The following is a 13301-nucleotide window of genomic DNA, read 5'->3' as shown; positions in this document are numbered from 1 at the left end:
CCAAGTAGCTGGGATTACAGGCATGCGCCACCATGCCCAGCTAATTTTTGTATTTTTTAGTAGAGACAGGGTTTCACTATGTTGGCCAGGATGGTCTCGAACTCCTGACCTCAGGTGATCCGCCCGCCTCGGCCTCCCAAAGTGCTAGGATTATAGGTGTGAGCCACTGCGCCCAGCCTATTTATTTATTTTTTTTGAGACAGAGTCTGGCTCTGTCGTCCAGGCTGGAGTGCAATGGCACGATGTCAGCTCACTGCAACCTCTGCCTCCCGGGTTCAAGTGAGTCTCCTGCCTCAGCATCCTAAGTAGCTGGGATTACAGGCATGCACCACCACACCCCGCCAATTTTTTGTATTTTTAGTAGAGACTGGGTTTCATCATGTTGGCTAGGTTGGTTTCGAACTCCTGACCTCAGGTGATTTGTCCACCTCGGCCTCCCAAAGTGCTAGGATTACAGGCATGAACCACCACGCCCAGCCTCTTGGCTAGTTTTAAAAACTATTTTTGGCCAGGAGCAGTGGCTCATGCCTGTAATCCCAGCGCTTTGGGAGGCCAAGGCAGGTGTATCACCTGAGTTCAGGAGTTTGAGACCAGCCTGGCCAACATGAGGAAACCCCGTCTTTACTAAAAATACAAAAATTAGCCGGGCATGGTGGCAGGTGTCTGTAATCCCGGCTACTAGGGAGGCTGAGGCAGGAGAATCGCTTGAACCCAGGAGGCGGAGGTTGCAGTGAGCCAAGACCACACCATTGCACTCCAGCCTGGGCAATAAGAGTAAGACTCCATCTGAAAAAAAACAAAAACAAAAAAACTATTTTTTTTATGTTGGCCAGGCAGTCTTGAATTCCTGGGCTCAAGTGATCCAGCTGCCCAAAGCACAGGGATTACAGGCATAAGTCACTGGGCCTGGCCTAGTTTTTTGTTTGTTTGTTTGTTTTGTTGTTGTTAATGTAACAACAGCCATTTTATTATAGTTTCACAATTGTATAGGTATGGAGCAGAAATTTGGGTAGGCCTCAGGTGGGTGATTCTTCTCTCTCATGTGGCCTTGAGACCCCACCAAGGGTCACTTAAGAGTTTTCAGTGGGCAGATGGGCTGGTCTGGAAGGCTTCACTCACAAGTCTGGCACCTTGGTAAGGATGACTGGAATGCTGGGATTAGCTGGAGTTGTCAGACAGAATATCTACATGAGACCTCTCTAGCATGGCAGCTCAAAGTGGTAGGATTTCTTACATGGCAGCTCAAAGCTACTAGTGTGCTAGATAGCCTGCAACTGAAGCTGCAAAACTTCTTATGGCCTAGCTTCAAAAGGCCCAGAACCTCCATAGAATTTTCTGAGATCAAATATAAAGTGCTTAAAACAGTGCCTAGCTCATAAGTACTATTAGATATTAATTATTCTTAAAATAATATAAAGATGAATAAGAAGCGTCCCTTTCTCAATAACAGGTATGTGCTTCCTTGAATAATATATACTTATTGCCAAACTCTTAGCCATCTTGAATCTCAATTTTTTTTTTTTTTTTTTTTTTTTTGAGATGAAGTCTTGCTCTGTTGTGCAGGCTGGAGTGTAGAGGCACGATCTTGGCTCACTGCAACCTCTGCCTCCTGGGTTCAAGTGATTCTCCTGGCTCAGCCTCCTGAGTAGCTGGGATGACAGGCGTGCACCACCACACCCAGCTAATTTTTGTATTTTCACTAAAGAACGGGTTTCACCACGTTGGCCAGGCTGGTCCCAAACTCCTGACCTCAAGTGATCTGCTCGCCTCGGCGTCCCAACGTGCTGGGGTTACAGGCGTGAGCCACCGCGCCCGGCCTTACTTCTCAATTTCATCTTTTCCCTAGAGATGTTTGGCCGGGCGCGGTGGCTCACGCCTGTAATCCCAGCACTTTGGGAGGCTGAGGCGGGCGGATCACGAGGTCGGGGGATCGAGACCATCCTGGCTAACACGGTGAAACCCCGTCTCTACTAAAAATACAAAAAATTAGCCGAGCGTGGTGGCGGGCACCTGTAGTTCCAGCTACTCGGGAGGCTGAGGCAGGAGAATGGCGTGAACCCCAGGGGACGGAGGTTGCAGTGAGCCGAGATCGCGCCACTGCAGTCCAGACTGGGGGGCAGAGCAAGACTCAAAGAAAAAAAAAAAAAGAGATGCTCTTCTACCCCTTTGATGAGACGTCGAGCTGTATATGAACTCAGACTGGTATTAATATTTTACTTGTCTACATTCTTTTTTTTCGAGACGGAGTTTCCTCTTGTTGCCCAGGCTGGAGTGCAATGGCGCGGTCTCGGCTCACTGCAACCTCCGCTTCCCGGGTTCAGGCGATTTTTTTTGCCTCAGTCTCCCGGGTAGCTGGGATTACAGGCGCCTGCCACCATGCCCAGCTAATTTTGTATTTTTAGTAGAGACGGGGTTTCAGCATGTTGGCCAGGCTGGTCTTGAACTGCTGACCTCAGGTGATCCGCCCGCCTCTACTCCCCAAAGTGCTGGATTACATGCATAAGCCACCGCGCCCGGCCTATGTACATTTTTGTTGTTGTTGTTGATAGGATGGATATGTACACTAACTTCCACTTTGTCACTAAAGTAATTCCGCACATGGTAACTCCGAACTCTAAAACTCTGACCGTTAAGAGCTTGCATCGAGAGCCACTGCGAGTAGCTGCTGTTATGACATGGCCATTTCATTCTCCACAACAAGAGAAGCAGCCGCGGCTTCAGTCACCGCCCTCCAGCAGCGTAAGAGGATAAAAGTGCGACTTGCCCTAAAACCTAAACGTCTCTTCTGGATCTCCAGAAAAAAAGTGCTGCTCTAGGCCGGGCGCGGTGGCTCACGCCTGTAATCCTAGCACTTTGGAAGGCCGAGGCGGGCGGATCATCTGAGGTGAGGACTTCGAGACCAGCCTAGCCAAAATGGTCAAAGCCCGCCTCTACTAAAAATACAAAAATTAGCCGAGCGTGGTGGCACGTGCCTGTAGTCCCAGCTGCAGGGGAGGCTGAGGCCGGAGAATCACTTGAACCCTGGAGGCAGAGGTTGCAGCGAGCCAAGACCGTGCCACTGCACTTCAGCCCGGGTGACAGAGGGAGACGCACACACACACACACACACACACACACACACACACACACACACACACACACACACACACACACACACACACACACACACACACACACACACACACAAGTGCAGTCTAGCCCGCATCTGCGGCCTCTTCATCTCGATGATAGTCTTTTCCTGTGTCCTAGCGTTGCATGATGGGAGAAATAGTCTACTTTCCGGTAGCGGTGCCAGGGCAGTGGCCTAACACGGAACTCCATTTCCCGGCGTGCCTCGCGGAGGCCGCTGAACTCAGAAGCGGGAGGCGGGTTCCGGTTGCATCAGCGTGGGATTCACGGCGAAATGAGACTGTTCGTGAGTGAGGGCGTCCCGGGTTGCTTGCCGGTGCTGGCCGCCGCCGGGAGAGCCCGGGGCAGAGCAGAGGTGCTCATCAGCACTGTAGGCCCGGAAGGTACTCGTGCTGGTGCTGGTGGGCGGTGGATGGGGGGGCGGGACCGAAACACGCCAGATTCTCTGCAGCTGTCTTTGCCAAACCCCTAGCCCTCGCCACACACCCCAATCGACCACTTCTCCTATTATCCTTGATCACTCCACGCCTTCTTCCCTCCCAGTCACATCTTTCACTTCCTTTAATTACCCTCAATATAATACCCTTCCCTTATCTCTCTCCTCCCCTCTTCCGTCTTCCCGGTCCCCGCCTCACCCCAGTAAACTGCTCTTCCCTTCCCAACCTTCTCCTACACCTATCAGGCATCCCCCTCTGCTCTTTAGTTACTAGCATGACAGCCCCCAGGCACCCTTTTGTGTTCTTAGGAAATCCCTCTCTCCCCTCCTAACACACACACACGTTCCTTTCTGTTTACCTCTTCTCATTCTCAGCCGATTGTTTGGGTGACTCTTAGGAGGTTCTCTTGTAAAGTCTTCTCAGTTCTTTTAATTTTGTTCTCCCACTGTGACCTTCAGATAATTATGAAGACATCCCAGTTACTTTCAGTCGTTAAGTTCTTGGCTGCAGCACTATCCCAATACCACCACCTCCTCTGCAGTCCCCATCTGTTGCTTCCAGCTGGCAGTTTCAGCTGAACACCTGCTGGCCTCTCCAGCCCATTCCGGACCACCCCCTTTCAGTGGTCCTATCCTGGAACTTCTGGGTTGAGACTGCCCATCTTTCTTTTTTTACTCACTGAACAATGCAAGGTTATCCTAAGTTGACAAAGTATTTCTTTTCTTTTCCTTTTTTTTTTTTTTTTAACCCACTTTCCATTCTTGCATCAGATTGTGTGGTCCCGTTCCTGACCCGGCCTAAGGTCCCTGTCTTGCAGCTGGATAGTGGCAACTACCTCTTCTCCACTAGTGCAATCTGCCGGTCAGTATTGGTCCTTGGTGTAGGGAGGTGGCTGAATCAAATCAGACCTCACTGTCATTTGTGTGGCTTTATTTGCAGCCATTGTTTCCCTGTGTGATGAGAAATGGGCTAAATGGGCCCTTCTAAGTCCATCATCTGTTGCTCTCTCTCTGGGCAGATATTTTTTTTTGTTATCTGGCTGGGAGCAAGATGACCTCACTAACCAGTGGCTGGAATGGGAAGCGACAGAGCTGCAGGTAGGACTAAGGTATGGGGGATGTCAGGCAGGCCCTTGTTCTGCGTGGCCATCCTAACTCATGTCCCCTGCATTTTAGCCAGCTTTGTCTGCTGCCCTGTACTATTTAGTGGTCCAAGGCAAGAAGGGGGAAGATGTTCTTGGTTCAGTGCGGAGAGCCCTGACTCACATTGACCACAGCTTGAGTCGTCAGAACTGTCCTTTCCTGGCTGGGGTGAGTTGGGTCTTGAGATGAGGACTGGGGAAGGCTTATGGTGTAAGGATTAAGAGGGAAGACTGTATTCAGAGTGTTCGAACCCAACACTGCCACTTACTAGTAGTGTAATCTTGGCAAATCACTTAATCTCTCTAATCCTCAATTTTTTTCAGTTGTGAAATGGGATAATATTAGTACCTATCTCAGTGAGTTATTGTGAGGATTAAGTGAGATCATATAAAGTGCTTAATACAGTGCTTGACATATAAAGTGCTCAGTAAATGTTAGATATTACCATTGGGAAGAAACTGAGTGTCTCATTTGTGTACATTTTCCTTTTCTATCCCCCAACAAAGGAGACAGAATCTCTAGCCGACATTGTTTTGTGGGGAGCCCTATACCCATTACTGCAAGATCCCGCCTACCTCCCTGGTGAGAACTGTGCATATCACTCCAACCCTAGGAGCTTGGTGTAGGGGTTACAGAATGGGCAGTAGAATACTGAGAACTCCCTTCAAGGTACAGCTTGACTGGGCAGCTATAGCAGAAGATGGCTGAGGGAACTGGGGAAAGCAACTGGAGAAACCTCACAAAGAAGGGGAAAGATGCCCGCTCCTGCCTACCAGGTCCTTTGTTTGCTGATTTTCTTTTCTTCCATACCCACAGAGGAGCTGAGTGCCCTGCACAGCTGGTTCCAGACACTGAGTACCCAGGAACCATGTCAGCGAGCTGCAGAGACTGTACTGAAACAGCAAGGTGTCCTGGCTCTCCGGCCTTACCTCCAAAAGCAGCCCCAGCCCAGCCCCACTGAGGGAAGGGCTGTCACCAATGAGCCTGAGGTTTGGAATAGGGCAGAGCCTTGGGGCCTGAGGTGGGAGGTGGCTAGGAGATGGACTTTGAGCATGGCCACTAACTTTTTCAGGTAGTGGCAAGGAGAAAGTTTCTTTACCCTGTGGGCCCTCCTCACCTGGTAAGGGATTCTCTCCACTCTTCATAGGAGGAGGAGCTGGCTACCCTATCTGAGGAGGAGATTGCTATGGCTGTTACTGCTTGGGAGAAGGGCCTAGAAAGTTTGCCCCCGCTGCGGCCCCAGCAGAATCCAGTGTGAGTAGACATGGCACATGTGAGTGGGGCTTGATTTTGTAGTGGAAATTGTTGATAGAGCCAGAACCTGCCTGCTAGGTCCCGTTTGCTGATCTCTCTTTAATTTTTCATCCTCTCCTTTTAATTCTTACATCTCTTTTTTTTTTTTTTTTTTTTTTTTACATTTTCTCTTAGCCTATCATTTTGGACACTCCATCTGTCCCATCTGCACTCATGTTTTTCTTATCTATCCTTTTTTTTTTTTTTTGAGGCGGAGTTTCGCTCTTGTTGCCCAGGCTGGAGTGCATTGGCGCGATCTCAGCTTACTGCAACCTCCGCCTCCCGGGTTCAAGCGAGTCTCCTGCCTTAGCCTCCCAAGTAGCTGGGATTATAGGTGTGCACCACCACGCCTGGCTAATTTTTTGAAGAGACAAGGTTTCACCATGTTGCCCAGACAGGCTGGTCTCGAACTCCTGACCTCAGGTGATCCACCAGCCTCGGCCTCCCAAAGTGCTGGGATTACAGACATGAGCCACTGTGCCGGCCCTGCACCCATGTTTTTCAGCTACTTTTTACCCACCGATAGGAGCTAAATCTATTTTTCCAGTCCAGATCTGTATTCTGAACTCCAGACACATTTGCCATACTGTCCTAGACTCCTTCACCTCTACAGGCATCTCAAATTCAACATATCCAAAACCAAACCTGTTACCTTTCCTGCTAAATGCCCTTTTATTTATTCACCTGCCTTTGTTGAACAGCCTCCACCTTCCACCTAAAAATCCAAGCCAGAAATCTTGGTGTTATCTAGACTTCTTCGTTTCTCCCTAGCTGTATTATTCATTCCGTTACCAAGTCATTGACTCTAACTGTTAAGTAGTCTTTGAATCCACCCCTTCTCCTCTCTGTTGTCACTGTCACTACACAGATACTAACAGACCTTGTCATCTGTTATCCTCTTTCCCTGACACTCTGTACTCCACACTGCCTCCAGAGTGACTGCTTAAAACTGCACAGACTATTATCACTCCGTTTTAGAATTCTATCGATGGTTCCTTTGTGTAATTCACAAGGCCCCTGACTGCAGGCTCAGTAACATATTTTGTCACTCTCCTGCTACACTAAGATAATATTTATACATATGCAGTTTTTTCCGTCAAAATGAAATTATTTACAGTTCTGAGTATGTTTGCCATTCAATAAACATTTGAGTGTTTACTCCTTTCCAGTCCCTGCATGCTAGGAGCTGGGTATACAGAGGGGAACAAGACAGACAGGATCTCCGCTGTCATGGGACTTTCTGTCTGGTAGGATAGACAGGTATTTTAAAAACTGTCACACAAATGTAGAATTACACATTTTGAAAAGTCCAGGTGGCTCATGCCTGTAATCCTAGCACTTTGGGAGGCTGAGGTGGGTGGATCATTTGAGTCAGGAGTTCAAGAGCAGCCTGGCCAACATGGTGAAACCCTGCCTCTACTAAAAATACAAAAATTAGCCAGGCATTGTGGCGGGCACTTGTAGTCCCAGCTACTCGGGAAGGTGAGGCAGGAGAATCGCTTGAACCTGGGAGGTGGAGGTTGCAATGCACCAAGATCATGCCACTGCACTCCAGCCTGGGAGACAGAGCAAGACTCTGTCTCAAAAAAAAAAAAAAGTCCAATGAAGGAAAAGAAGAGGTTGCTATGCGAGGAAATATCAGAGGTGACTAATTTAGAGGCCTCTCTAAAACATTGAGTGAAGACTTAAAACGGCCAGGTGCGGTGGCTCATGCCTGTAATCCTAGCACTTTGGGAGGCCAAGGCGGCAGATCACCTGAGATCAGCAGTTCGAGACCAGCCTGGCCAACATAGCAAAACCCCGTCTCTATCTAAATACACAAAAATTAGCTGGGCACGGTGGCTCGTGCCTGTAATCCCTGCTACTCAGGAGGCTGAGGCAGGAGAATCGCTTGAACCCGGGAGGCGGAGTTTGCAGTGAGCGGAGATTGCACCAGTGTACTCCAGCCTGGGCAACAGAGCGCGACTCCATTTCACACACACACACACACACACACACACACACACACACACACGTAAACAAATTTGAGACTTGCAAGATAAGTAGGGGCTAGTTAGGCAAGAGTAAGAGTGGAGAGAGGGTGTTTCAGAGAGAGGAAATCTAATATGCAAAGACCTGAGGAGCACGAGAGTTTGCCTCTTAAGGAATTCCTAAAAGGACAGTGGCAGCAGGCTGGTCAGTCGGGGGCACATGGGTCAAAATGAGTTTTGAGAGGCAGGTGGGGCTGGCATCATACCATTGTCTCTCACCTCTGTGCCTTTATGCATACTGTTCCTTCTCCCTGGAATGCCAGCATCTTACCTGCCTGATGCACAACTCTTCTTGCAGAGAGGAGTTCTGCCTTTTCCTTCTCTATAGAGTGTGAGACAGTCTTAAGTGCTTCAATTTCTGGGAGGTCCCATTGTCATATTTTGTTGTAATTGTCACATTACATGTTTGTTTCTTCACTAATTTGTAAGCTCATTGAAAGTAGAGGTGTCTCTTTTATGGGACTCAGTTGCTAGCACAGGGCCAAATGTTCTGTAGACATTGATAACATTTGAATGAATTTATGAAAGTCCATCCTTGTTGTTTTGAGTATATATATATAATAGATATATTATATATATATATTTTTAACTTTAATTTTTTTTTTTTAGACAGAGTCTCGCCTTGTCATCCAGTCTGGAGTGCAGTGGCGTGATCTCAGCTCACTGTAACCTCCGCCTCCCAGGTTCAAGTGATTCTCCTGTCTCAGTCTCCCGAGTAGCTGGGATTACAGGTGCACACCACCATGCCCGGCTAATTTTTGTATTTTTGGTAGAGACAAGGTTTCACCATGTTGGCCAGGCTGGTCTCAAACTCCTGACCTCAGGGGATCCACCTGCCTCGGCCTCCCAAAGTGTTTGGATTACAGGCGTAAGCCACTACGCCCAGCCTTGTTTTGAGTATATCTTGAGCATATATTGTGGATTCAGTTTAATACTAAGCACTTCTTTTTTTTTTTTTTTTTTTGAGATGGAGTCTCACACTGTCGTCCAGGCTGGAGTGCAATGGCATGATCTTGGCTCACTGCAACCTCCGCCTCCCGGGTTCAAGTGATTCTCCTGTCTCAGCCTCCTGAGTAGCTGGGATTACAGGTGCCTGCCACCACGCCTGGCTAATTTTTTTTTTTTTTTTTTTTTTTTTTTTAGTATTTATTGATCATTCTTGGGTGTTTCTCGGAGAGGGGGATTTGGCAGGGTCATAGGACAATAGTGGAGGGAAGGTCAGCTGATAAACATGTGAACAAGGGTCGCCTTCCGCAGTGTTTGTGTCCCTGGGTACTTGAGATTAGGGAGTGGTGATGACTCTTAACGAGCATGCTGCCTTCAAGCATCTGTTTAACAAAGCACATCTTGCACTGCCCTTTATCCATTTAACCCTGAGTGGACACAGCACATGTTTCAGAGAGCACGGGGTTGGGGGTAAGGTTATAGATCAACAGCATCCCAAGGCAGAAGAATTTTTCTTAGTACAGAACAAAATGGAGTCTCCTATGTCTACTTCTTTCCACACAGACACAGTAACAATCTGATCTCTCTTTCCTTTCCCCACATTTCCCCCTTTTCTATTCGACAAAACTGCCATTGTCATCATGGCCCGTTCTCAATGAGCTGCTGGGTACACCTCCCAGACGGGGTGGCAGCCGGGCAGAGGGGTTCCTCACTTCCCAGACAGGGCGGCCAGGCAGAGGCGCCCCCCACCTCCCGGACTAGGTGGCGGCCAGGCGGAGGCGCCCCCCCACCTCCCGGATGGGGTGGCTGCCGGGCGGGGGCTGCCCCCCACCTCCTGGATGGGGAGGCTGCTGGGCGGACATGCTCCTCACCTCCCAGATGGGGTGGCGGTCGGGCAGAGACACTCCTCAGATCCCAGACGGGGTCGCGGCCGGGCAGAGGCGCTCCTCACATCCCAGACGGGGTGGCGGGGCAGAGGCGCTCCCCACATCTCAGACCATGGGCGGCCGGGCAGAGACGCTCCTCACTTCCTAGACAGGTTGACGGCGGGGAAGAGGCGCTCCTCACTTCCCAGACTGGGTGGCCAGGCAGAGGGGCTCCTCACATCCCAGACAATGGGCAGCCAGGCTGAGACGCTCCTCACTTCCCAGATGGGGTGGCGGCCGGGCAGAGGCTGCAATCTCAGCACTTTGGGAGGCCAAGGCAGGCGGCTGGGAGGTGGAGGTTGTAGCAAGCCGAGATCACGCCACTGCACTCCAGCCTGGGCAACACTGAGCACTGAGTGAGCGAGACTCCGTCTGCAATCCCAGCACCTCGGGAGGCCCAGGCGGGCAGATCACTCGCGGTCAGGAGCTGGAGACCAGCCTGGCCAACACGGCGAAACCCCGTCTCCACCAAAAAATACAAAAACCAGTCAGGCGTGGCGGCGCGCGCCTGCAATCCCAGGCACTCGGCAGGCTGAGGCAGGAGAATCAGGCAGGGAGGTTGCAGTGAGCTGAGATGGCGGCAGTACAGTCCAGCCTCGGCTCGGCATCAGAGGGAGACCGTGGAAAGTGGGAGACAGAGAGGGAGAGGGAGCAATTTTTTGTATTTTTAGTAGAGATGGGGTTTCACTATGTTGGCTAGGCTGGTCTTGAACTGACCTCATGATCCACTTGTCTCGGCCTCCCAAAGTGCTGGGATTACAGGCATGAGCCACTGCACCCGGCAATATAAGCACTTTCTTTTTTTTTTTTTGAAACTGAGTCTCACTAGGATGGAGTGAGTGGCGCAATCTAGGCTCACGGCAACCTCTGCCTCCTGGGTTCAAGTGATTCTCCTGTCTCAGCCCCCCGAGTAGCTGGGATTACAAGCACGCACCACCAGGCCCGGCTAATTTTTGTACTTTTTTAGTAGAGACGGGGTTTTACCATGTTGGCCAGGCTGGTCTTGAGCTCCGACCTCGTGATCCGCCTGCCTGAGCCTCCCAAAGTGCTGGGATTACAGGCGTGAGCCACTGCATCCGGCCAATACTAAGCACTTTCAAGGCTCATATAGAATAGGAAGTACTGCCGTGGCTCATGCCTGAAATCCCAGCACTTTGGGAGGTTGAGGCGGGAGGATCACTTGAGCCCAGGAGTTCGAGACCAGTCCTGGCAATGTAGACTGCATCTCTACAAAAAAAATTTAAAAATTATCCAGGCACGGTGATGCCTGCCTGAAGTTCCAGCTACCTGGGAGGCTGAGATGGAAGGATCATTTTGAGCCCAGGAGTTCAAGATTACAGTGTGCTGTGTTGTGCCACTGCCCTCCTGCCTAGGTGACAGAGGGAGACCCTGTCTCCAAAAAAAAAAAAAAAAAGGAGATAACCTTTCTCAGGCATGTATACAGGCAAATACATTTAAATGCATAAGTGGAGGAGGAGACAGTTGGCATTGAAGATCCTATGGGCAGACTAAGCTGTGTTGGGCTAGAGTGCTTGCCTTCCTTTGATCTCCTTTGACACTTTGCACCTCTTCATTACACTGATCCCAGTCAGCAGTTACATAATAGAATGTAATACCCTTGGGAGCAGAACCTAGGGCATATTTGCCTCTATACTTGCCACAGCAGTAAGCACACTCATTCTGAGAGATAAGTGACAGGGTAACACAAAAGGAGCACTACTCAATATGGTACAAAGTGGTTAGGGGGTTGGGATACAAAAAAGACTGTGTGGGAAGATGGCCATCAGTGAAGAAGGTTTTCTTGGAGGAGGTGATTTCTAAGCTGGATTTCAGAGAAAGTTACGATATTCAGTTATGAGGAGAAAGGGTGATGGATGCACAAGAAATTAGTGAGATGTGTTTTATGGAAATAAGCTGTAAAATGTTCTAGGAAGTAGTTGGGCCATCTATTGGGATATATAGCAGCAGCTGGGAAGAAGGGTTGAGGTTAATGTGAGGGAATCGGGGAGGCAGTGACTGTAGGCTAAGAATGGTTGGAAAGATGATAGGAGCCTTAGTGTAGTGTCAGTGCTAAAGAGGGGATGTTGATACAGGATGTGTACAGCTCAGATGTCAAGGATGATGAAACTTGAAAAGGAATACTGAATTGAGTGCCTTCAGACAGCAGGTTGAATGGCATGACCAGCAACGATCTAGAAAAGTGGGAAGGAGAGGGTGACGGTGAAGGCAAAACTGGTGCCTGCTGGTTTGAGTTAGGCCATGAGGAAGTGACAGACATGGGTTAGAGAGTCGGTACAAAAGGACTTGTTACGGGTCGTATCTAGGCTGGTGAGCTCTTTGGATTTCAGATAGTGGCTAGAGATTATAGTAACATAGCACCTGGAAAGAAGGGGAGAAGCCAGTGCTGGGAAAGTGTTCTTGGGAGTGGTGAGAGGGTAATGATTGGACAGAGCCTAGGGAGAGTTTGAGCCTGAGAATGAGGTAATAGAAAACAAGCAGTCATGACAGTAAAAGGGACAGAAATTGGTGTTGAACAAGGCTCCTTCATAGCAGTACAGGAGACTTCCTCACTGTGGCAGTGCCCTGTATTTGCAGCTCTGGGGATCTTAGAGTGCCTCGGGAAGCTGTGGTCCTGTGGGTTCGTGTGCAGAAAGACTTCAAGTGTACATGAACATATGACAGTAGAACAAATCTGTGTCCGAGTGTTCTGTGCACTTTTCGTCCCTGTTGACCCTCACATCCCCCCATGCACTGTTCTCTTCCTCTTTCCTTACTAGGTTGCCTGTGGCTGGGGAAAGGAATGTGCTCATCACCAGTGCCCTCCCTTACGTCAACAATGTCCCCCACCTTGGGAACATCATTGGTTGTGTGCTCAGTGCCGATGTCTTTGCCAGGTGGAGCCAGCTGCTGGGGGAGAGACCTCCTAAGGGAAGGGCGGGTCCCGGGGGAATAGGATGCTTCAAGGGTGGGGCTGGGGAGATCCCAAGGACAAGGAAGCGCTGAAGCGGGGCCCCCTAGCGATCACCATATTCCCTTGCAGGTACTCTCGCCTCCGCCAGTGGAACACCCTCTATCTGTGTGGGACAGATGAGTATGGTACAGCAACAGAGACCAAGGCTCTGGAGGAGGGACTAACCCCCCAGGAGATCTGCGACAAGTACCACATCATCCATGCTGACATCTACCGCTGGTTTAACATTTCGTTTGATATTTTTGGTCGCACCACCACTCCACAGCAGACGAAGTAAGTTTCCTCTAATGAGGCAGAAATGGGGCTTGAAGGCTGAGACTGGGAACAGTGAGAGTATCTTGGAGACAGAAGGAACCCGGGTGGCTGTCTGGGCACTCCTAAACTTAGGATCTCAATATCACCCTGGGCAGTTATCCAGGCATTTTTGA

At 49.7% G+C, this 13301-nt stretch overlaps 1 protein-coding gene across 5 annotated transcripts in view; it reads left to right on the top strand.

The window, feature by feature from the left end:
- The window catches only part of MARS1 (methionyl-tRNA synthetase 1), a 39370-nt gene that overhangs the window by 8317 nt on the left and 17752 nt on the right, over positions 1-13301 (top strand). For 2 of the 5 annotated variants that reach the window (XM_034935573.3, XM_034935572.3), the window contains exons 1-10: positions 2593-2884; positions 3250-3512; positions 4337-4427; positions 4585-4663; positions 4742-4876; positions 5215-5290; positions 5525-5697; positions 5856-5962; positions 12680-12796; positions 12943-13146. In XM_034935573.3, the coding sequence (XP_034791464.1) occupies positions 3404-3512; positions 4337-4427; positions 4585-4663; positions 4742-4876; positions 5215-5290; positions 5525-5697; positions 5856-5962; positions 12680-12796; positions 12943-13146 (1091 nt within the window). In that variant the 5' untranslated portion in view covers positions 2593-2884; positions 3250-3403. Of the gene's footprint in view, positions 1-2592; positions 2885-3249; positions 3513-4336; positions 4428-4584; positions 4664-4741; positions 4877-5214; positions 5291-5524; positions 5698-5855; positions 5963-12679; positions 12797-12942; positions 13147-13301 lie in introns of those variants that run through there. The other 3 variants (XM_055095480.2, XM_034935574.3, XM_063593387.1) reach the window with 2 other exon arrangements.

This window comes from Pan paniscus, chromosome 10 (assembly GCF_029289425.2).
Source record: "Pan paniscus chromosome 10, NHGRI_mPanPan1-v2.0_pri, whole genome shotgun sequence".
NCBI classification, from domain to species: domain Eukaryota; kingdom Metazoa; phylum Chordata; class Mammalia; order Primates; family Hominidae; genus Pan; species Pan paniscus.
This window is presented reverse-complemented; position numbering and strand designations above follow the sequence as displayed.